This window comes from Pelmatolapia mariae, linkage group LG16_19, assembly GCF_036321145.2.
Source record: "Pelmatolapia mariae isolate MD_Pm_ZW linkage group LG16_19, Pm_UMD_F_2, whole genome shotgun sequence".
In the NCBI taxonomy this organism is placed as follows: Eukaryota; Metazoa; Chordata; class Actinopteri; order Cichliformes; family Cichlidae; genus Pelmatolapia; species Pelmatolapia mariae.
In genome coordinates, this window is record NC_086241.1 from 42,288,038 (window position 1) to 42,313,427 (window position 25,390).

The 25,390-nt window shown below is 39.8% G+C and overlaps 1 protein-coding gene across 1 annotated transcript in view; it reads right to left on the reverse strand.

Annotated features, from left to right (window-relative positions):
- Positions 1-563: 563 nt before the first annotated feature.
- prkd1 (protein kinase D1) overlaps positions 564-25,390 on the reverse strand; it is a 47,757-nt gene continuing 22,930 nt past the window's right edge. Inside the window, exons 11-20 of the mRNA XM_063498345.1 lie at positions 21,902-22,013; positions 20,944-20,996; positions 17,684-17,756; positions 16,344-16,450; positions 13,714-13,875; positions 12,689-12,787; positions 8,688-8,848; positions 8,336-8,442; positions 3,980-4,065; positions 564-794 (exon numbers count right to left, since the gene is read on the reverse strand). Coding sequence (XP_063354415.1) covers positions 564-794; positions 3,980-4,065; positions 8,336-8,442; positions 8,688-8,848; positions 12,689-12,787; positions 13,714-13,875; positions 16,344-16,450; positions 17,684-17,756; positions 20,944-20,996; positions 21,902-22,013 — 1,191 coding nt within the window. The remainder of the gene's footprint in view (positions 795-3,979; positions 4,066-8,335; positions 8,443-8,687; positions 8,849-12,688; positions 12,788-13,713; positions 13,876-16,343; positions 16,451-17,683; positions 17,757-20,943; positions 20,997-21,901; positions 22,014-25,390) is intronic.

A 25,390-nucleotide genomic window follows, 5' to 3' on the forward strand; every position in this document is an offset into this window, starting at 1 on the left:
AATCAAAAACCAATATTGCCTTAACATAGGATTTTTGTTTTGGTATTCTGGGATAGGGTGAGTTTATCAAGGTGCTTATTCATCTAGGAGATTTAAAATGAGCAAATGTTGCATTTGTAAATTGTGAGAATAATTCTTTAAAATTAGGAAACAAAAGACTCTAGTAATTACATAAAAATTATTACAAGATCCTTACATCTAACAATAATCTCAAATATATTTGAAAGTTCTGTACCTTGTAAAGGTAATAAATTGTTTGAGCTTTACAACCCTATTGAAAAAACTATGGGATAAATAACACAAGGACCTTCTAATTAAATACAAAATTGTTAACTCCTAATTATGCAGTGACTCTAGCATTACAGATGTAAGCAGTTCTAAGAGCCTTATCTTGCAAATACGAAACAAGTACTTGTTAATTAGATCAATTAGAATAAGATTCGTTATGATTTATGGAAGTAAAATAAGGATCTAATTTTTTGTAAGTTTTCATTTTGTGCTTTTTTCATTTTGTGATAGTCATTGTTTCTCATGTTGTTTGGAAAATAAGTCTTCTTACTTCCTCATAGTTCACTCACCCTCTCACTGAGGGTCTCCAGCTCTTCCTCCTTTTCCTTGTAACGCTCCATCCCCTGTCCAACTTCACCACAGGGGCTGTTGGTTAGGTGCATGGGGTAGTCTAGGCCGCTGAGCTGGGCGTGATGATGCCATCGCAGGTCATCACTCTCATGGGTGATATAGCGCTCGTTTATCCGAGACTCAAGGTTTCTTAGATCCAGCCACATCTGGTAGTCCTGGTGGAGAAAATGAACACACCCATAGCCTAAATAATTTAATAACACCATTATCTTGTCTTTTGTCTTTTACAAAAAACGCAAATAGCAAACATTTTTGAAATCAGATAATGGGTAGCTGGTCGTATTTTCTCATTGTCTGCTTTTGTCTGAAAACTTTGTGGTGAAAGTCTGAAAACCACAAACTTTGGTTGTGGTGACAAAGACATAATATATAGATAATTGTGTTCCATTTACTTCTGATTAGTGTCATTCAAAATACTATCATTTATAAGTGTACAAAGCAAGTGTACTTTCAGTTGGGACAGTGGTTAGCACTGTTGCCTTGCAGCAAGGTTTTGGGTTCAAATCCACCATCTAACCAGGGACTTCCTTTATAGAGCTTCAATGTTCTCCTAATGGTTGCCCAGGTTTTCTCCAGGTACTTCAGTTTCCTCAAACAGGCCATAGGCAGTTAGTAAGGTCAGGTTAACTGTTTGTTCCAAAATGCCTGTATTTGGATTTGCAGGTGAAAAGTTGTCTGTTTCTCTGTGTTAGCCCTGCAACAGCCTGGCGACCTCTTCAGGGTCCTGTGATCCTGTGATAATTGGAAGAGAATGAATGGATGGATATATTGTTATCTAGTGACCTCCTAAATCCCCTACTGAATTCCTTACTGAGTATTCAAATCTCTTTGCATGCCACCAGATATGTTAATACTGCAAAATTGTTTTATTAGGTTCATCATGGTTAATGGTCCAACTCATGATGTTGGACACATCCCGGACCTTGTTTTTGCTCCTGTCCCATCCTTAAACTCGCTCTTCATGTCTGTTATACAAACAGTTTGTCTTCACAGAGGTAGACGCAAATTATCTTTAATGAGATTTTGGCAGCTAGATTTTCAACTCTGAATTGATTTAATAATCTGTGTACATTAGCCCTTGATAATGTAAAAATCCAAATTAGCTCATGCTGTAATTTCCTCCTCTTGGATTAGTGGTTATATTCATCATCACAGAACAGACTGCAGAAAAGCTGAACGAAATACAAACTTCTATGTGCACTAGCAGCACATAAAGGACCTACTAACCACATTCACTCAATTTGCAAGAACATCCTACTTGTTTGGTTTGACTAACAATAATAAGCGCAATGCAAGCTTCCTATTTAGCACTATCAACAGACTTTTTACGCCTGCTCTGTGCAGTTTTCCTGCGACATCATCTGATGATTGTGGAAAATTTCTTAACTGTTTTCCTGGCAAAAATCAGTGGAATCAGATCAAAGTTCAAGCCTGGAACCTGTCACTCTGTGTAATTGTCTCAGCCTATCCTGTTTTCTCACTTTTATTCAATTTCAATGACAGATCTGCTGGATATATTTTCTCATATGTACACTTAATGGATTTTATTCCTCACAATTGTCCTATTGTCCTAATGATGTTCTACCTCTCATCTCGTTATTGCTTGGTTTCTATCATCTGGGTATATGGTTGATGGTAATAATTTAATATCAATATATTTGATAAATTCTAATATTTTTTCCGACAGAATCATCGCACTGAAACAGCATTACTAAAAATTAACAGTGATATTTGGTTTGTTGTGGTGAAGAGAGAGCTGAGTGTAAAAGTGAAGCTCTCAATTCACCAGTCGATCTACGTCCCTACCCTCATCTATAGTCACAAGCTGTGGGTAGTGATTGAAAGAACGAGATCGCGGATACAAGCAGTGCAAATGAGCTTCCACCGAAGGATGGCTGGCCTCTCCCTTAGAGATAGGATAGGGTAAGGAGTTCAGCCATTTGGGAGGCGTTCAGAATATAGCCGCTGATCCTCCACATCAAAAGGAGCCAGTTGAGGTGGTTCGGGCATCTGACAAGGATGCCTCCTGGGTGAGGTGTTCTAGGTACATCCCACTGGGAGGAGGCCTCGGGGCAAACCCAGAACACCAAGGAGAGATTATATCTCTCCTTGGTGTTTCCCCGGACAAGCTGGAGTAGGTGGCCAGGGAGAGGGAGATCTGGGCTTCTCTGCTTAGGCTGCTGCCCCCGCGACTCGACCTCAGATAAGTGGAAGAAGATGGACAGATGGATTTTTATGCACTTCGATGAAGCACATATGAATATCATTAGATGTCTTTGAATTTAGTACTACTTGACTTATCTGCGGTCTTCGACACCACTAATCATACCATTTTCACTGACAGATTGTGGAATTAGGTTGGTATCTCCGGCACTCCTTTAAAATAGTTTTTATCATACTTCTCCAATCATCAGATCAGGATCTCCTAACTGTTCCACACTCTAAACCAGAGGTGACCACGCTTCTGAGGTTGTAGCACCTAAATTTTCGAACAGTTTAGGCACTACAACTTCACGCCTAAACTGGTCCATAACTACATGAACAGATTTTCTGGCTCAGTGGGGTGGGGGGTGGGGGGTGGGGAAGCTGTAAACACAAAAAAAATTGTTTTTTTTACCTACACTATATTTTCTGATTATCATCAACATAAGATATAAATCTAACAGATAGCAAATAGAATGCAACATTAGCGTTATTGTGGAATTGTGCCTCTGGTTTTTACCCCATACCAAAGTGAAATGCATTGCGATTCAACAACTAGATGCTTAATTCTTATTCACTACATATCATTCAAAGAATGTGAGATTACATGTTCTCAACTTATTCAGTTAATTCAGTTTGGAACTTCATGTGTGTCAGAAGTCTAGTCGGGTTGCTATACCAGAATGAAATCCTTTTCAGTTCAGCCTGCTAGCAGTGTTACACGTAATAGCTGTTAAACTGCATTTCCTGATTACTGCAGAAGCTGTGACCCTAATGTGGCCCCACTTACTTTGCCCGCAGACAATAAAGTTTATTTAAACAAGATGGATTAATGTTGCTAATGTTAAAAAAACAAAAAGAAAAAAATTCCCAAAACTCCAAAATGTTTTTACATGCCACACATATGGGGTTAATGAAAGCTCTAAATGTTAACTGAAACAGTAAAGTAATGTGAGATTAATGGAAAGAAGCTAAGTGAGGTTTTTAAGTGAACCCTTTATATGATTTGGATGATGCTATATTAATCTGAAATGTATTATTGACTGATTCTTGATTGTTATGTTACAGATTTGTATTGAGTTTGAAAAATGCTCCCAAATTGATTTTAACGGAGTTATTCAAATGACTGATTTCCTACCTGCAACCAGGGATGGCTTAGTGTCTTGTCAACACTGTATCTCTTTCTCATCTTCACTTGCAGCAAGTTGTTGATCAGGTCAATCGCTGCGTGGAGGAATACAAGAATGTAAGAAAGAAAGAACATAGGGAACACAGGGGGAGAATGGAAGGGCAGAGTATTAGTAGGAGGAGAATTTGGGGTTGAGGCCCACCCATGGTCAGGGGCCAGTCAGGGCTAATGAGCAAAGCTAACATGATGTTAACCTCTCTTCAGGGGTCAGTGGTCTGAACAGCTCTGGGACCTCAAGGCCCCTCAGGTCTACAGAGGCCTCCATCACTTGGTATTATGCACATGAATGGACTGAACCCACCCCCCCTACAAACCTAAGATCCTCATTCCACAAACTGATGGACTCTCCTAGTTCTTCAAGTTTCTTTACCACATACATTCACCTCTCTTTAACTCCTCAGCAGCACTGGCTCTCTCCTGTTTCCTAGACCTGTCTCATGACCTCATAATTTGGATAATCCAAACCAAAGGCCAAAGAATGACAATGTTAGTTTACAGTCATTCTAAACAGTTATTGAACGGCAGTGTTTAGTCTCACAAGAAACCTGATTTAAAGACATACACACAACTGTGAATAAATAATGAGAAATAGTTTATTGTTATTACTTGACCAGATCGACATCCCAGGGGTATAAAAGTAAAATTTTGTTGATGGACACCTTTTATACCCTATTCATACCCTATTTTGAAATGTAGTTGTTTCCTTACTTTTAAGCCAAATCCACCTAAAGTATAGATTTCAGAAAATTCTGTCGGGTAGATACAGAATATTTGATTCCTGTGTTGACAAGGGGTTCAGAGAAGAGTGGAGAGGGCAGTGGGGAAGAGAAGGGTATGGATGTGTGAACTTCTTGGTGACATTTGGAAAAACATCTATAAAGTTCTCAGTCATCCAGGTTATGGTTATATCTAAGGAGGTTGGAAAGAAAGCAACTGGACTTTTTTCCACAAAACTTAAAGAAGTCAGAAGGGCATTATTAGCTGAAAAAACACCCCCAAAACAAACAAACAAAAACAAATCATATTAAAGAGATCAAAATTTTTGAAACTAAGATGAACCAGAATTATATAAAGAGAAAGGTATGGAGAAGAAAAGGAACTTCTCATGCCGTCAAGCATACCAGATCATCTGTCAAACATGGTGGAGCCAATGCTATGTCATGGTCATGTATGACTGCCATTGGAACTAGGTCATTAGTATTTGTTAATCCTATTACTGCTGATAAAAGTAGCAGAATGAATTCTGAAGTGTTAAGGCCGATACTCTGCTGACAGACCTGGTAGAGCATTTCAAAAGAGGAAAAGCAACAACATTTGTTGATATCTATGGATTCTGGACTTCAATCAGTCACTGACTGCAAAAGCTTTTCATCAAAGTATTAAAAACAATTCTCATGTTTGAAGCTATGTTAGATTGTCATTTTGAGCCCTATAAAATAGCTAAAATAAAAATAACTATAATCCCTGAAATAATATCTGCAACATTTTCTTAAATGCCTTAAATTAAATATTTAAAAGCTGCACTCTATGTGCAGAGAATAACAAAATCTGTGTCAAATATTTATGGTCCTAAATAAACTTAAATATGAAGTAGTGCAATCCTAGTGAAAGAGAGGATACGAACTGTATATAACTGTAAATGATAAATTATACAACATGGATCTCTCATGTAGTGTGATATGCATATGTAGGAATTAAACCTTTTTTAAAACAAATGAATGAATTATAAAATGCAAACAATTTAAATAATATTTTTCAACTTGAATTAATATTTTGGGTTTTTCTTTTATTTCCTGTTGTTGCCTCTCCAATGAATCCATTATCACTTTTATTTGGATCAAAGGAAGTGAACTAGGTTCACAATAGATTATGCCTTCGAACTGGGTAGATGGATATACCTGAAGTTTACCAGACTTTGTGCTATATTGTAATTCTCAAGTGTTCCCTTAACTTTTTTTGAGCAGTGTACAAAATATCCTTACACTAATGTGTGAACACAGTGCTCTGTTTTTGGTCTTTCTTTTCCGTTTATCACAAATAGACCTGCTGCTAGAGAGCTCGGTCTTTTCTCTTTGCAATTTACGATTTAGAAATTAGGATTGCATCGTCATTAAAAGCTGCAGATATTAAAAAGGTAATTAGTGTATACTTCTGTTAATTTTAGCTGCTTCTTTGTCACAATGCTGTATAAAATTTTTATATCAATTATATTTTATAAATGTACTAGTATAAAATCATCTGAAGCCCCAGCATGCTTTAAAAACAACTTGTATTATTTGGGATGTGCAAGAAGGTTGGCTAATGCAATCTTATTGAGTCTCAGGTCATGGCAGTTAAAGAGTAGCACCTTCATCAATGAATGGGTACCCTGTGTCCCCTTTATTAAGGTGCAGAATTGTAGTCAGAGTTTCATGACTGCTCCACCAGCTACAAAAAAGAAGCATACAAAGGTTTTGCCCCGTAAAGGGCTCAATGGCAATACCTTAGAGGGTACCACTAAGGTATTGCCTGGTATATAATGGCACAGTGATGTGCCATTATACCTTTAAAGGTAAAACGAAATACTTTTTTCCTGGGGGAGGAAGACTACCTCTGCATGATCATAAATGTGGTAGACTTTCAAAACTTTATTTCATCTCCATTTAAAAACTTGAATTGTGTATGCTTGTAGGCAAAAGGGTCTTATTTGAAACTGATCTTTGCAAACGCACATTTCTTGGCGTACTTAGAGTTTATTCCCTGACATTTAATCCTCCTGTGGCCAACAGAAATGGCTTGTATTTATTTTGAAGCACAGCTCAAGTCATTCTGGCAGCATGAGGAGGTGGAGGGAAGGTTAAGAGCACTTCGGGGATCCGGCTTAGGAGTGAGTGAGTCAGGCGAATTTAAATTTGTCTCATAGTCAACAGGACAATTCCAGCCAACACACACGGCAGACACATTTAGAAACAATGACGGCAACAACGTGAGTCATACAGCAGCAGAGAATGGCTTGAACTGATTTCAAGGAAATGTTGGAGTTATTATACTGCAACATAAAACATAATTACCTGTGCTTGTATGCTGTCATACATGGTGTCATACAGAAAGATGAAACAAGCAATTCATCTTTGATCACACATTCAACATTTCAGTCAGTCTCGCAGACATGAATCTGCCTGTTTAATATATTCTAATTTAAAAATCCAGACAGAGAAATAAACAGGTATTGGTCTCTAAATTTTGTGACTATATTTGGATAAGATTCCAGAGTGCCAAGTCATAAGCTAAGGCTAGCAAGCTCTGTTAGCAACTAGTGTCCATAACATACAAGCTAATGACAGGCTAATAAAATACCAAAACTAGACCACTGATTTCTTTGACAGTCTGAACCTTGCAACAATTTTTCTCAGATAATTCCAGTAAAAATGCTTTAGAAGAAACTGACACCAGCAATGTTCAGCTCATCTTTGAAACCAGGGAAGCTATCCTCTGCTGGCTGAAAGAATAGGCTGAAGGCTCTACTTCTTTATTAGTGATGCATGTATTAACCTAGCTTGTTGCGCCCCTCTGCAGCTCCTAATCTCTTTGCAGTGGCAGTGAAGGAGTGTTCAGCTGTTGCTAATTGACAACACCTAGTCAGGTGTGGATAAAGGCATATCTGAGGCAGGCTTTCATGGAGGCACAGTAGTCTCTGTCTTAGTAGTACCAGCTATTTTAGCTAATGTGTCACATAAATAATAAAAGGTGCTATGTATAATAATAAAACCTCTTCTCATTTAAATTCTGGTATTAGTCTCCATATTTGTCATGGCTGCGGCAACAGACATGTGGAATGACAGAAGAATGAGGACCCAAATGCAGATACGGATGCAGGAGGATGTTTTGAATGGACAGCAAGGCTTCGGCTGAACAATACTGCAAACCAGTGGAACAGAGAAAACTAACAACACCTAAACTTGGGAAAACTAAGCATAACATGTAACCTGAGGGTGGACCAGAACCGGGGGATGAGGAACTGGGAAACACAGGGAAAGCTGACAGAGATAACACTGAGATAACATAGGGAAGACACGCAGAGGTAACACAGATGGACCAGTAACAAGCAGAAGAAAACACAGGGCTTGAGCCAGGCCGTAAAACATAAATGGGGGCTCGTCCAGGATAGCTTGGACATTTTTGTGGAGAGATATATATACCAATTAATATATGTTACAAATAGATGTTACTCATCATGTCAGATCTTTTTTGAATGAAGTAGGTTTTCTGTGGGTTAGCTTTAGGTCTTGTAGACTTCTGGTTGAGAGGCTCAGCAACATGCCATACCTTCTTGGGAGATTTTTTTCCAGGGGTGAGGGGGGTACATGAAGGCTGCATTCTGGATCTGATCATTGATATCTTCATCTTCATTGAAAGGGAACGTCCCACTGAGACTGCAAAAACATAAATACTTTTAGTTTTTGCACATTTATCAGTAATCATTTCATAATAATAGAAATTCACTAAAGTATAGATAGTATCCTATAGATGTTACATTGTGTTTACAGAAACACAACTAAAAAAAGGAGAAGGATAAGATAAAGGAAAAACTCAGAAATAGACAAGCAGAAAGAAGAATAAGATTTTAAACCAAAATCTACTCAGACTATTATGTTTATCAGTAAAGGTCTCATCCTACCTGACATAGATGATGACTCCAACTGACCACATGTCCAGAGAGCGGTTGTAGCCTTTATTTCTCAGAACTTCAGGAGCAAGATATGCTGGTGTTCCGACCACTGAACGCCTGAATGACTTCTCACCAATGATTCGAGCAAACCCAAAATCACACAGCTTCACCTGCAGCAGGAGCAATATAAATTACTAAAGCTGTTAGTAGTGGAGGTAAAAGTAAAACAATGTAAAAGCTGAAGTGATGTGGCTGGTCATTTCACAGCATTATATCTATGGTCTTAACCTACACAATTGTTAGACTGGAAATACTAGAGTATAGCAGTGATATGTAGTAAAAACATGGGGTTTGTGACAAAAAATGTCTAAAACAGTTTTTCTGTGTAGTGTGACACATTTGACATTCATTTTTCTTTATAATGTGAGGCTTATTAGTGTCTTGGACAGGAATTTATTACTCTTTAACCACCTGATCTAACATAGTAACCATCTAGCCCAGGGGTGGGCAATCTCAGTCCACGAGGGCCGGTGTCCCTGCAGGTTTTAGATGTGTCCTCGAACCAACACAGCTGATTTAAATGGCTAAATTAGCTCCTCAACATGTCCTGAAGTTAGCCAGAGGCCTGGTAACGAACTAATCATGTGATTCAGGTGTGTTGACCCAAGGTGAGATCTAAAACCTGCAGGGACACCGGCCCTCGTGGACTGAGATTGCCCACCCCTGATCTAGCCAGACAGAAATATCATGTAGCCAGAACCTGGTGTTAGTATTTAAATGGACATGTGGACTGATTCTAAGTGTAATGAAGCTACTAAAAGTAAAAAAAGTGTTGGCTGTTAGCTTGCTGGATGATTCACTCACACTCAGGAGGAAGATGGAAGTTATTATGGATATGTTGGCTCTTTTCAAGGTTGTGATGAATCATTTCTCTTTTGCAGACCTAAACATGCAATCTCACATCGTTGTCTAAATGTATTTCGAGTTGTTTCATGGGCTGTCTCTCCATCCTGATACTCAAATACGGAGACTTAGTTTTGGAGTCTTAATGTAGGAAAAATCAATAACTCTTTATCGAGCAATGAACCATATAAGGTGGTTTCAATGGATATCAAAATTGTCTCTCTGTAAGGTTGTAGAACCACATGGATTTATCAGGTTACGTGATATAGTGACATTGTTGCATCTCATCAATCAGCATCTGGGCAGAGCATTTTCAAACTTTAGTGTTCTTCCAGAATTCAGGAAATTCAGTTTTTCCAGCCTAACCTATTCCCACACCTGTGGTCATAACTAAAAATGGTAGGCTGATGAAACTGGCACATTATATGAGTGAATAGTTATACTAAATGTTGACATATGCATTTATTGGTTTTGGTTTCTAAAAATTTAATTTGATGCCTGGAAATTTGAGGTGCTCTAGTCACCTGAAACTATCTCAAGTGATACAAATGATTTTTAGGCATACATCAGATGCATCAACTAAGTCATACTTTTGTTTTTAATTTATTTCTATATTGGATATAACACATTAAAACTTAACTTATAACTTTTAGCATAGTAGAGCTCAGTAGTCACAGAGCCACAGTGATCTAGCAGATCTTCTAGTAGTAGTTTACCTCATTTTTAGAGCTTTTCAAACTATAAATAGTGTGATTTTACCGTGTTTTATGACCTTATAGTACTTCCCCCCCAAAAAAAGAAATATCATATGTTCATAGTTTTCAGTCACATTATTGACTGAATTGACTATTATTCTCTAGCTGACAAAAATTTACTCCATTATGACAGACAAAACTGGACAAAAATGTTTTGGGAGATCTTGGATCATCTATCCGTGGAGGAAAAACGATAATATACAGAGAAACTATGAATTTTGCAGACTTGTGATCCATACCCCCCCACCCCCCCCAACGACTTTATTTCAAAGTACAGACAATTACATGTATTTTTAAATATTCTTTGTGTATTTTTCTAGATAGGTAAATTATGCCGCCATGTGGAACAAGAAATTGTTCATCGTTCAAATAAAGGTAAGCGCTACATAGCTAGCTTAAACTACCACACGTAAATCTTTCATTTTGACATTTGCTGACTTGCACTTTTATAGTGTAGAACCAGAGAAGTTCTTATAGTATTCATTTGTCACATAAATGTTGTGTCATAACAATAAAGCTGAGTGAGTATTTTTCCATTGTCAGGCTAGGAAAGTGTTTTCTCTATCTCTCTATATGATTTCAACATATCAAACTTTAGTTCAAACTTTTTGACCTACTTAATATTCCTTTCTTAACATATGCTAAATATATTGTTAGCTTTCTAGCTACCTGTAGCACAAACTAACTGTGTACATTAGTTATATAGACTAAATAGAACTGTAACTGACAGTTTTATTCAGCTGTGCCAACAATATCTCTCTTGCTCCCAGTCGTATTAAACTAGTTTACATACTTTCTCTTTACTGACACAGACATAAATCGGATGCCAATTACCTCAACTGATTCTGAAAAAGAGGATTTTGATAAATGTCATATTATTCTTTAAAATTATTGATTTCATTTGTTTATGGCAACCGGCTGACACGCGAACGTTAACGCATCTCTTCCAAACGGAGCTAGATATTTGCATTTTGTTTGTTTCCTGATATTTCAGAGGAACAGGCTGTGCAGATGATACACAGTAAGTATCATGTGAGGAATTATGAGCCAAACAGCTAAATGATGCATCACTAGAGTTAACAGTTAGTCTGTCTGACACTAACAGCTATTTCTAAAGACCGAACACTGAAGGAAGCTGCTAATAGTTACACTGACAGCTAATGGAGTGTCCATGTCCAACTTTTATTGCTCGCATCCACAAATACTAATACGTGTGCGTGTTTTGTATTTTCTGTTTGTATCACTGCATAACTTCACTCTTTCTGCGGCTCGGAACTCAACACACATCAATTTTTTACTACTGTTGTTTGCCAGTGTTGTCAAGACATGCAAATTTTTCTGTAGATAATTCAGATAAAATTAGAAGAATTCTGACATAAATTTTAAACAGCTATACTAAAAGTTACAAGATTTTAATAACTGAGAATTTGAAACCTTTAACAGATTATTTGCATAAGACTGAATAAAGGTAGTCAATATTATCTAAACAGTGCAGTACCTGGGTGAAAACACAACATCTATTTAACAGTCTCACAAATATCATCTTCAGCCTTAGCAAAAACATCTACTTGACAGAGCAGTTCTATTACTATTACATATTGTCATGAATAATATGCAGAACCAAGGCTGAATCATGATAGAGCACCTGCAGCAAAACACCAGCAGCTGAATTGAGAAAAACAGTGAGTACTGATGAGGATATTGGGTTTAATGTTTAAAACATTAAGATAGTAATACTCTCCATTTCAGTCCACCATACAATGCCTGAAAGATAAGTTTTGTGCCTTGCTTTCCCAACTGGCTTCAGCAAGTTCAGGTTCAGAACATGCTTGCTCTGTTGATCTGATTGTTTGCGGTTTACCTAGGATTATAACTGACAAATAGCCCATCCAATCAACTGACTTCTTTTGCAAGCGCCTGCCTTTTTCCACTGAAAACTTTCCAAGTTCTTCGTCACAAACGCTTTAATCAACTGCCTCCTTTCGATGTAGAGGAGTAGCGAGTCTACTCTAACCCCATGATTGCGAAGCTCTTTAAGGGACAGGCAGCCTATATCCGTGATCTTGTTGTTCTGGTCATTACCCAGAGTTCGGTTGCATAGTTGAGGGTGAAAACGTAGATCAATGGGTAAATCCAGAGCTTATACTCTCAGCTCTCCCTTCACCACGATGCACTGGTACAACACCCACATCACTGCAGCCGCAGCCCCAATCTGTCTGCTGATCTCCCATTTCCCTCACTTGTGAACAAGACCCCGAGATACTTAAACTCCTCCACTTAGGGTGGATACACATCTGCATTTGAAAAACAGGTACTGTCCAAGCGTAACAAATAAACACATAAACATACTACCTGGGGGAAAGAGTCTGCAGAAGCCAGCAGGACATTTTCAGGTTTCAGATCACAGTGGACAATGTTCTTGAAGTGGAGATGACGCAACGCCACCAAGATCTGACAGTGAGACAGAAAAACACAGATTGCATTTGCTATAATGATGTTGGATCTCTTGTCAAACACTCAATGCTAATGGCACAGGTCAGGCAGTAAATCTGTGCAAGGGGAACACTAAAATACTATGATCAGGCCATAATTCAATTCAATTCAGTTTTAATTTCAATTTTAGTCCCCAGTCAAAAGTACAAACATAACTGACAAAAACATAATACAATATAACACAAATGAGACTCACTTACTGTCTGAATTTTACAACCCAATGATGTGTCTCTCCCTTTGAGAAGCTCTGCCAGGCCTTTACTGAATCCATCTTTAGTTACTGCTGGTTTGCGAGTCTCTGCCTTCAGTTATGTTCTATTCATTTTCCTACCCATTGTTCATGTGCACAGTGAAGTGTCTGATCAGTTTTGCATCATTTGGCTGAATGTGAGCAGAGATTATAGACCTATACAATCAGAATTTATCCAGTAATTCCTAGCAGCAGTAACATGATTATTAAACACTAGTGCTATTTGAGCAGGTAGAGCAGGTCACCTACTGATCGGAAGGTTGGTGGTTCGATCCTTGGCTCCTCCAATCTGCATGTCAAGTATCCTTGGGCAAGATACTAACCCCAAGTTGCTCTCCGATGCATCCATCGGAGTGTGAATGTGTGTAAATGTACTGAGAAAGCACTAAGTTCAGAGAAAGTGCTTGTGAGAATGGGTGTGATTGGGTGAATGTGGCATGTTGTATAGAGTGCTTTGAGTACTCCGGGAGAGTAGAAAAGCGCTATATAAGAATCAGTCCATTTACCATTTGTCCTGGATGTTGTCACTGGATTTTTCTTAACAAAGGCAAAATTTATGGACCCAAACCTTTGTGACTTTGTTTTTACAGTTAGGGTCAGACAGGGTGATGTTATAATTGAGGCAAAGTATCACCTGTGTCACCAGGAACTTTGTGATCCTCTCAGGAAGTCGGCCTTTCTCACTGGACAGGATCATCTCCAACATGTCTCCATGAAGCTTCTCCATGACCACAAACACTCGCTCTGGTGTCTCAAACATACAGTCCAGGTTGACCACCCCTGGATGATGCAGACTCTGAAAGGACAAGAGAGATCAGTTTAGACAGTTTAAGAACAGTTTACAATCTTCTGGGTGGGAGGTTTTTGGGTTTTTTTTTTTTGTTTTTTTCAGTTAAAGATTTTTTTAAATTGGATTTCTTCAGGTGAACCTACCATATTTGGTAATAAAAAATGCTTTAATCCTAAGTATTTACTATGAATTGCATACTTTTTAGTATTTATGTTATTTGTATGCAGTGATGGTTTAATTAAACTGGAATACAGATTAAGATGAATTGTGAATAGAGTTATGTCCACATCTAAATTTAACGACACAAGCGTCTTCTTCATTTTAACCCTTGCATGCTTTTTGGGACAAATTGGACCTGTTTTGTTTTTTGACACCACAAGAACTAAGTGTAATTCTTTTACTCTGAAATTTGATGGCTTAAAACTCAAATATGATATTAATAAAACATTTTATACAGTTTTAAAGGTGGTAAAAATATTTGTACACTGAGGCTGTTTCAGTTTGACTGAACGAAAATCAACACGTTTGAGGATTCTTGAAACTCTGAAAACTGTACATGCCATGTCTTTGTAACATTTTTAAGGGACAGTGATAACAGAGTTCAAGAGTTACCTTGACACTGTCACAAGAACTGTCTGTGTTCTCACTGCATGTGTCTAGGTTCCAATGACAGGCACCTAAAGTGTTATGGGTGAGTCTCAAAACAGTGAAATAGTAAAACAGCACAGGACTGATCACATATGATGCACATGAGGAACAGAAGTCAGACGTCAGCGACTGCCATGACACAAACACAATATGTAACAAAATAATCTAACACGTTACAGTCTTTTATCCTAATCTGAGATTAAAACAGAGATCTAATGAGGGGTTTTACATATAAGTAAATATTAGTATAAAATAAATTCATCTGAGCTGTGAATTTAAGAGTGGGGAAGTTATAACATCAAGATTTTCTGTTCAAGAAACGCTTCACCTAATCTTGCGAGATGAAAGATGAAGATAGCTCTGAGGCAGCAAAGGAAACATTTATGTCAAAGGCCCTCATGACTCTTTGCATGCAAAAATGACACCATCTTCCCTGCGTGGGAGCTTCAGCAGCAGTGGCAATGGCAGCACAGCAATCTGAGCCTGGCCCCGATCAACACGTCACACAAGAAGCCAACAGAAGGAGACAGAAGGGAAAGAGATGCAACTTCTGCTCTGCAATAGATGACTGCGAAACAGGGACAGCGTGCTTCAAACGTGGGAAATACATGTCGAAGTCCCTAATCCCACAAATGCAAGGTTTCCCACCATTGCTTTGAATGCACTGACTGGTTTGCAATAAGCATCTGATATGGAATATTAATAATCACGATGGCACTTGTGAGTATTTTTAATGGCCTCGGAGGATGGATAGTGCTGTTTTTGCTATTTTCACTTTCAATAAACTAATATTTAAATTATTATGGCTTTTATGTTGTCATTTTTGGGAAACAGAGAGCATAATATTGTGTTATCATAGATGTATTTGATCAAGAACAAGTGCGCCTGCTTCTCTCCCTGGGAGGTAAGGTGGGAAATATATTACTTCTTTACTTGTACTTCCTGTCCTGGCTCACATTATAATTTATATTTAGCAAACCAAAGCAAAAACATGATGCTCATAAGATGAAGAAGAGAGAGCAGGATGGGTATAGCGCCAGGATGTTGAACTTAAGCAGTGCTGGCATGACTTTGCTAAGTGAAAGGCATGAAACACGCAGTTCTGATAGGTGAGTAGTGTGTTTATATAAAGGAATGCCACGGCTTATATTTTGAAAAAAAAAAAACACTGTCATACTGTAATATGTGTGGGTGGTTTATGTAGACGCTGCAGTTGTGTAAATGAGCGTGCTTGTTTGGTTCAACGATCCCATCCAGCCAGTCTGTGAGGAGCTCTGGCTGTTCCAAGCTCATAGACATTACTTTATGTCACTTCAGCGAGGATAAATCTGTTTTGGGTGAACATGATATGACTTTATACAATAAGCTTAAGTAAATGTGCCAGTGTACACTGACCACAACGCTCTCTCTAATATGAAGAATGTAAAATTGTATCCACTGTACTTTGCCTCTTATAGAAACGATATTAATGATTAAAGATTCAAAGATCCGAAAGCATCCTCACCCATTTCCCTAACGGCTACAACAATCATTCAAATAAAATGCCAAAAAAGCTAATATGGACCCCAAAGGTAGCAGGAAGCCATTTCCCAAACAGCTCCAGTCTGCTGAGCAGCCAAGCAGAACAGATATCAGCTGAGGTGAACTCAAGTGTGTTTTATGTGCAGGTGTGTGTAGCAGCAGCGGCAGCAGAGCAGGAATATTTTCAGATGTCACACCCCTACAGTGTTGCCACGGTAATGAAGTCGTTCACAACAGGAAATTTCACTCCCTGCCAACAGTATCCTGAGCAGCATGGATGTGTGTGTGTGTGTGTGTGTGTTTACCTGCAGGATGGCCACCTCATTGCGCAGCTGACTCTCCTGTTTGGTGGGGAAGCGGAGTTTGTCGATGATTTTGATGGCAACGTCTCGGCCGGACTTCCTGTGCTTACCTGCGTGGAATAAAACCCCAATCTGAATCACAAACACAGTCAGCTGTTCCAGAATGTAATTAAAGCAACAAGTTGAAGAACCTGAATGTGAGAATTGGTTTTCATGGGTTTAAATACTGTAAATGTAATATTCTTCAATATTCTCGATTTCTGGAGTGTTGGTTAGATAAACTTCGACATCTGAAGAATGTTTCCAAAGTTTATCTTACCTTATATCCTCCAGGATCCTCTTTTAATGGGAGCTTTTCTTTACCAACATAATCATTATTAATATATGTGTTTAAGCACTACTGTGAATACAGAAAGTTCTACTGGTCTTACTTTTAGTATCCTCAAAATCTAACCACATATCTGTGATATGGGTATGGTATTGGCAAACACAACTACAGCCAAGCCTCAGCTAAGGAGTTTTGAGCTTGTGTGCTTGTGTGTGTGCGTATAATTTTTATGTGATACTGGATTGGAAGAAGAGAGCAGAATTAAATAACTGTAGTAAGTGAAGCTGGTGCCCTGAGATAAAGCTGCAGTGATTTCTACTACAGAATCGTGTCTTTTTGTTGCATGTGGACCTGGCGGTCACAATTACTCCCTGATCTTATCCATTGCTTAAAGATATTTCTCAGGATTATCGAACTTTTTAAACATCGGGCACCACAGATGAAATTCCCAATTTTTTTGCAGTTTTATGTCGACAAACAAAATCACTGAACTTTTTCCCTGCACTGTGTTTCACAGAGGTTACATTTCATCTTAATGAATCGGGCTCTTTGTGGCACGTTTTACAAAACCTTTTTCTGAAATGTGTTGCTGGCATCAATTTCAAAATGTGCTGATATTTTTTACTGTTTCAACTACGTAAAATGACTTACATACATGGTTTTGAAATTATTATTTCTATTTACATTTCCTTGCTCTTGTGAAAATAGGGATGTAATTTATTTTATTACTTATTAACGACAAACAACAGAAACGAATTGTGATTAAGTTTCAAATCAGTAATTGCCCAACTGATTTTTTGTCTCTCTCTCTAAGTTAAAACCAAGTAATATTTCTTGTCTTTTTAGCTGTGCAGAGTCTCATAGACGAAGAATGTGTTCCACAGGAGAATAAAGTCACAGAAATTTAAAAAATACATTTACATGTATTGGAAATAGAAGATTCATTTTTTTGTGCTGAAAAAGAAAACATTATGCATTTGGTGCAATGACAGCGTGTCTCAAATTCACGTTTTACCTCCATACACAATGCCAAACTGTCCTGAGCCAAGAACCTCGTCTGGGAAGATTTGATACACTGAGTTGATGTCCTGGAAAACACAAAACACAGTCTGAGTAGCAATTCATAAATCATCAGATGGGGTCCAAGAAAAGGGTCAAATGAAAGTGAAATAAATGACTGAGACCAGTGTAGCGAAGCCTAAACCCCCTGCCAAAGGATAATGGATGCAGGGAGAGGCTGAAGTTCAGGGTGTCCAAATCCATCAGTCCATGGAGATAAAAGAGCTGGTTGCAGGGGCATGCCACCCTGAGGATGGAACTTAAGTTTAATGTTTTGTTCTCAGTCTTTTTACAAATGGACGCATTAGGAAATGCTTGTTGGGCGATGGCAGTTTTGAAACCAAGCATAACATATGCAGATCCAAAATGAGAGGAAGGGAACTAAAAAAAATCCTTTAGTCAAGTTAGCAGAGCAAACACCGTCCCCTATGACGTCACCCATTGGTGCTTTTACTGAGGTGCTCTGGTGTTAACATCACAAGTGACTTTTGCCAATTGGAATACAGAATAGGTCCATCCTGAAGCATGACCTTCTTTGACTATAACGGGGACCACAACCTACAAAAGACTAATAATAAAAAAGATAATAAAAAATAAAAATCTTGAAACTACTGATTGAGACCATAAACTCATTCTCCTCATTGTTTCCTGAGGTCATAGATCAAATTAAGTGCCAATACAACTCATTTTAAAATCGAGAAGTTTCCCCCCCCACCTACTAGGAAAGAAACAATGTCTCAGTCTCAATGAACTGGTCCCACCCAACTTAACTAAACATTTATAGCCCTACACTCCGACCATAGCACTCAGGTCTACAAACCAACTAAGTTGGATGTTCTCTGAGCCAGGCTTAAAATAGAGGTGACAGAGCGTTTTTGGTGTCAGCCTCTAATCTTTGGAACCACCTACCATTGCACGTAAGAGCTAACCCAGTCACTCTGTGATTTGTAAAATGCGGTTAAAAACCTACGTATTCTCTCTGGCTTTCAGCCCTAGCTGAGCTGTATATCCTAGCTTTTACTGTGTAAACCCTGTTTGTTGTTTTGATTATGTCTTACTGAGACTGTGTGTTTTAGCACATATTTGTTGCTAATTTAGTCATCATTTGTATAGCTTGTATAGTACTTTGCTCTATTAAGTTTTTTGTTTTACATGTGTTACAGAAATAAACATTAACTTGACTTGACTTACATTTTCACACACAGGAGACACTGTAGGTCCTTTTTTTATATAAAGTCTATGACAACAAGTTGTAAAACATTCTTATGCACTCTGGGCCATAAATACATTTCTCAGGTTTAAAATAGACTGAAACTGCAAGTTTTTATAATTAAAGTTTCAGGTCATGGTTAAGTTCCTTGAATGGAAAACTGCAATGAAGGAAAGCAAGGGAGGCTCACAGAAAGTGGGTTCAACAAAAAAAAGGTGAATGCATCAATTCATCTGGCAGAGAAGATTTCCGGAATAATTTTTGGTAGAGAAAGCCTACTGTGCACCTCTCTCAGTGTAACTACACAACGTCAGTGATCCTCCACAGCTTTGACACCAAAGCTGCAAAATATTTTCTCCTTCATTTGTCTGTAATTACGTCTCCTTTTTCTCCCCTGTTAGCTGACAGCCTAATATCACACCTCAAGCAAAGAGAACAGAAATACAATATTATAAACTTCCTCCCCCTTCCCCGAGCTCACTGCCTAATTACCATCGTCACCATGGAAACCGTTTGGCTGAGTGAGTAATCACAGTAATCTCCATTTGAGGTGTTTGAAGACGTGCTCACCTTGGAGACGGCGAGGTGCACGTCTGCATAGAAATGGGACTTGATGTTCTCTGCAGTTGCATTTACATGCAATGCAATGAATAGAAAAATGAATAGAATTTGCAGATATTGGAGCCTGATGTAAATCTTTTTGATGTAAATGTAGTGTTTCAAGCATAGTGACACGCTCTGGGAATCTCTGCAACATGACCCAGAAGTCTTCAAATGCAAATTAAGCAGAAAGTGACAGAAAGCAGAAAAAAAAGAACTGGATGGAGGTGATTTGAGTATGAACAGGATGTTGTGTTGTCTGTCAGAGGTTGAAGATGGGGACTCTGTTTATAAGTGTGGGTATACAAACAACATGTCCTGATGCTGGTTTGAGTGCAGTGTCAGTTGGAGTGCCAGGAAACAAAGCATGAATGAAAGCATGGTGCTGATGTAACATCTAATCCAGGTTTGGGTCATCCATGTAAAACATTAGCTGTCCAATATCATCATGTCTAGGGGGTCACATCCTACCACATGACTTAACCGACTGACCGTTAGTGGAAGGTCGGGTGAAACCTCAGTGCAAAAATGTCTACCCGAAAATCTCAAATGTTCAGTCAAAGCAAGTCAGTGTCTCATTTAAAATGAGAGAAAAACACAATATGCACTCTTGCCTGATGAAGATTGTGACATGCTTTGTTTGCCCTGTAGATCTTGTAGATCTTAAAAGAACAATGTCACTTTCTTTAACTCTTATTTACAGAGCAGGTATCTGCAAGGAAGTTTATTTGCCAGTGACATTCTGCAATTCAGTGTTTCTCAGCTTTATTACTTTGATCTCAAATAAAAATTGGTTGGTTCCCTTACTTTGTGACATCACTTTCCTGATGGTTTTATAGGCTATTTTGAGATTAGTTAAGGAATCCTCATTGGTTAAGAAATTGTCAGACAAAAGACATTACCCTCAAGTCTCAAAACACCAAGACAGCAAAGGTGAAAATGCTCAGCACAAGGCTTCGTGATATAACATAAGGACTTTACTAACCAGCGGGTGACATGGAGATAGACGGCCATGTCAGTAGTTTTAGAGGCTCTTGGTATTCTGATGTTGTCGATGTCATGGGTGCATGAATGTCTGAACCAAATTTTAAGAAATTCCACTGAACAGTTTTTATTCGCATAGAGATTTCATTTTGTCCTCAAATGCCAGAAAACACTTTACAAGAAAATTAAACCTTGTAAATTGGTGCATGAAGAAGAAGCTTCCTTAAGCTACACCCTTGTTACAAGGGGTCACCACTGCAATGGACGGCCTTACTTCCTGATCTGGCTTTCCAGCTGGACTCAAACCACAAAGCTTTGGCTTAACAAGCAAATTCGTTATCCACTACATTATGGAGCCACAGACTTTATGCAAGAGCAATCCAAAAATGTGTGTGTGTGTGTATTTGTATTTTTTCTCTTACCACATTCTCCTGGATCTGGCAGTTGGAAACTGAAATACTGATTGAAATCTCCTCTGTTAATGAGAAACACAAGCAAGATTAGAATAAAAAAAAAACAGGATGACAAAAAACAGTGAATTAGCATCCTCCTGTTATTCTGGGATCTTTACCTATCAATGTGAAGTTGACTGTTGTTGTGATTTTGCACTGTATGATTAAAAAAAGCATCTGAGATAATATACATTCTGAAACACAGTCTTTCAGTTGTAATGAGATTTTTTTTTTCATCAACATCAGAAGGACAGATGCACATCTCTCTGTGAAGCAAAAACAATAAAAACAGGGCATCTGTAAAAGGATATTAACTTGTTTACTCTAAGCCACACTTTTGGTGTGCATTAGAAATAAATATGTGATAAATGTGAACCAGTTAGCAATCTGCTAGTTGAGACACATTTCTTTAGTCATAAAAGGTACTACGACCACACTGAAGTGTTAGTCATGATGGTTTGACGTCAGTGAAATGCCTGAAATATCTCTGATGGGTTTTGTGTGGGTGTTGTTGGCCCTGAATGGATCTGAGACTCTCTGGGAGAATTCAGTAGCAACATGGATACAAATACCTGAGTTGAAAGAAAACATACATTGAATTTGTGATTTATCTGTTCCAAATAGTCTCTGGCTGGAGACAAAGTGAAAACTGTGCTGGAAATACTTTAATGTGGCTGAGATAGGTGTGACCCTGTACATGTATACAGCTTTGAGACTTCAACTCATTTTTTCAATGAGTGGCTGAGATTGTCTGCTACTAGTTCATCACTTAATTTGTTGAAATCAAGTGGTTGTAACAGCTATGCAAGCAAATTTTTATTTGAACTCCCTTTAAGCTTTTTGTTAAAAAGATAGAAAGAAAAAATCTTCAAAAAATGCTAACTTATACATGTAATATTAACAGGCCAATAATATTACAACAACGTACTGTGTCCACTGCGGTGGGAACTGTGGCAAATTCCTGTAGAAACTGCTGGCATCAGAGCATGCTGGATGGCCATTTCCCACATTCGAGCCACATCCTGCCCAACACCGCTGACCTGAAATCACAATTCTGGTACTCACAATTTGATTCAGTAAAAGGACTAGATGTTACAATCCCTGATAATACATTGCTTCAAATGGAGAAAATCTGGAAGGATGGCGGTTATGAGGAAAGGCAGCCCAGAAACTTTATCAGCGGCATACATCGTTGTGTGCCTGAGCTTTCGGTCTTTTACCCAGACTAATCTGCCATTTTTTCTTCCTTGGTTAGGTTTAGGGATTAGGGATCTGATCTAGATTATCATATTAAAATCTGGGACACATCGTCAATAGTGGACCTTAGATTCATTGGGTGTTTCGGCCATTATCACTAGACACCCTCATCTAAGGAGGCCCTGCCAGGGTTGATCAGGCCCCGGAGTGTGTCACTGGTTTATGTTAAATTGTTATTTCTCTTCTTCTTTCTTCTGTTTAGTTTTCTACAGTTTATTTTCTTCTATCTCATCACTGAAACTTAGAAATAATACTTACCTCTTTAACATTTATGGAGCCTCACTTCTTCAAAGGGATAGAAAAGGTGATTGAGAGAAGTAAGACAAAAGGGACAAGATAGGAGAGAGCACAGAGGATAGCTGGAAGGGGGGCGCCCAATATGGCTTCCCACACCTCCCTGCCAGATCGGGCTGTACGCACTACCTCCCCACTGGGAAGAAGAGCAGAGGGGAGAAGAGCGGAATATTTTTCTTTTCTTTTCTTTTCTTTTCTTTCATTCCTCCTTTTGGTTTCACTACCATGAGGTTAACTGCACAGTCCCCAGGAGGCCCTGAGACAGCTGTATCAGTCAACCAGCAAAATTTCTAATGTTATATTTTACCCTTTTGACGCCCCCTGTTGAGGCAGGCCCACCACGGGTTGATCAATCCTGGGCGTGTGTCTCGCGGTTAGCTGACTGCCTTAGCTGCCCAAGGCAGCCCTTTTTGGCCATAGCCAGTGACTGGTCCTCTCAGCAGTGTTAGCCAATTCTCTTATAGCCTGCCGTTGCGCCTGTCCTCTGATCCCAATCTCTCTAAGCAGTTTTGCTGTTGTACTGGCAACAAAGCCCCCGCACCCCACTTCCACCAGGCGCACCTGTAGGAGGACGCCTACAGAAGTGGTGACAGGGCCCTGTACAAGCAAGCCAGGAACACACTGACCAAGGAGATCAAAGCAGCTAAAAGGATCTACTCCCAGAAGCTGGAAGAATGGCTCTCAGCCAACGACCCTGCGTCAGTGTGGAGGGGCCTGCAGGAAATCACCAGCTACAGACGCCCCCCACCCACTGTTGAAGCAAACAAAGACCTGGCCAACGAGTTAAACACATCCTACTGCAGGTTTGAGATGGACAGACTCCCACGCCTCACCCTCCCCTCCCCAGAGACATTGCTTCAGACATTGACCCCCAACACACCTCCCACCTCTCCCCCCTTCACCCTCCCCAATCCAGTCTCAACGACCACCCCCACCCTCCCCAATCCAGACTCAACGACCTCCATCACACCTCTCACCCCCCTTTCCTCCTCCCTGAAACTCAGAATACACACTGAGGATGTGAGCCGACTATTTCAGAAACAGAAGCCCAGGAAAGCCCCCGGACCAGACGGTGTCTCACCCTCCTGCCTCAAAACCTGTGCTGAACAGCTGGCTCCCATCTTTACTTGCATCTTCAACAGATCCCTGGAGCTGTGTGAAGTTCCCTCCTGCTTCAAACGCTCCACCATCATCCCTGTTCCCAAGATACCCACCATCACAGGACTGAATGACTACAGACCTGTCGCCTTGACGTCTGTGGTCATGAAATCCTTCGAACGACTGGTGTTAGCCCATCTCAAGGACATTACAGGCCATCAGCTGGACCCTCTGCAGTTTGCCTACCGGGCAAACAGGTCGGTGGATGATGCAGTGAACATGGGGCTGCATTACATCCTGCAACACCTCGACCGCCCGGGAACTTATGCCAGGATCCTGTTTGTGGACTTTAGTTCGGCTTTTAACACCATCGTGCCTGAACTTCTCTCCTCCAAACTCTCCCAGCTCAGCATGTCACCAGCTACCTGTCAGTGGATCACCAGCTTCCTGACAGATAGAAAGCAACAAGTGAGGCTGGGGGAGATCACCTCTGAAACTCGGTCCCTCAGTATTGGTGCCCCTCAAGGATGTGTCCTCTCACCACTACTGTTCTCCCTCTACACTAATGACTGCACCTCCAAGAACTCGGCTGTTAAACTCCTAAAGTTTGCAGATGACACCACCGTCACTGGCCTCATTCAGGATGGTGATGAGTCTGCATACCGGCAGGAAGTTGAGTGGCTGGTACTCTGGTGCAGTCAGCACAATCTGGAGCTGAACACTCTTAAAACTGTAGAGATGACAGTGGACTTCAGGAGACATCCCTCAACTCTGCCCCCCCCCTTACCATATCAGACAGCCCTGTGTCGACTGTGAAGATCTTCAAGTTCCTGGGTACCACCATCTCCCAGGACCTGAAGTGGGAGACCAACATCAACTCCATCCTCAAAAAGACCCAGCAGAGGATGTACTTCCTGAGAAAACTGGGGAAGTACAGTCTTCCACAGGAGCTGCTAATCCAGTTCTACACTGCGGTCATTGAGTCTGTCCTGTGGTCCTCCATCACAGTCTGGTATGGTGCAGCCACTAAACAGGACAGGAGCAGACTGCAGCGGACCGTACGGGCAGCAGAAAGGATCATCGGCGCCCCCCTGCCCTCCATCCAGGATCTGTACCTCTCAAGAACCAGGAAACGGGCAGGGAAAATCATCACAGACCCCTCACACCCTGGACACAGACTTTTTGATCTGCTGCCCTCTGGCAGACGGTACAGAAGCCTGCAGACCAGGACCACCCGACACAGGAACAGTTTCTTTCCCCTCACCATCTCCCTTCTAAACAGTTGACCTGTCACACTGCTCCCACTGCCAGACTGCAACTGCACCTTATGTACATTCTGTATTATTCATTCCACCTCATTTCATTTCTGTATTTTATGTATATAAGTTTAGATTAGTTATTTATAGTTGGTTTACACAGATTTGTGTATGTATGTGTATGCATGTGTAATGTATATATAGACACGTGTGTGTGTGTGTGTGTGTGTGTGTGTGTGTGTGTGTGTGTGTGTGTGTGATTTACATTGCTGTGCTTGAGAGCCACCATCTACCGAAACCAAATTCCTTGTATGTGTTTGCACATATATTTGGCCAATAAACACGATTCTGATTCTGATTCTGATCTTCCAGCCTCTGTCCTCTGCCTCAGCTGCCAAGTTGGCATACCGCAGCTTCTTACGCTCAAATGCTTCCTCAATTGCTTCCTCCCATGGTACCGTCAGCTCAATGACATACGCAAGTTTTTGGGAGTTAGACCAAAGGACGAGGTC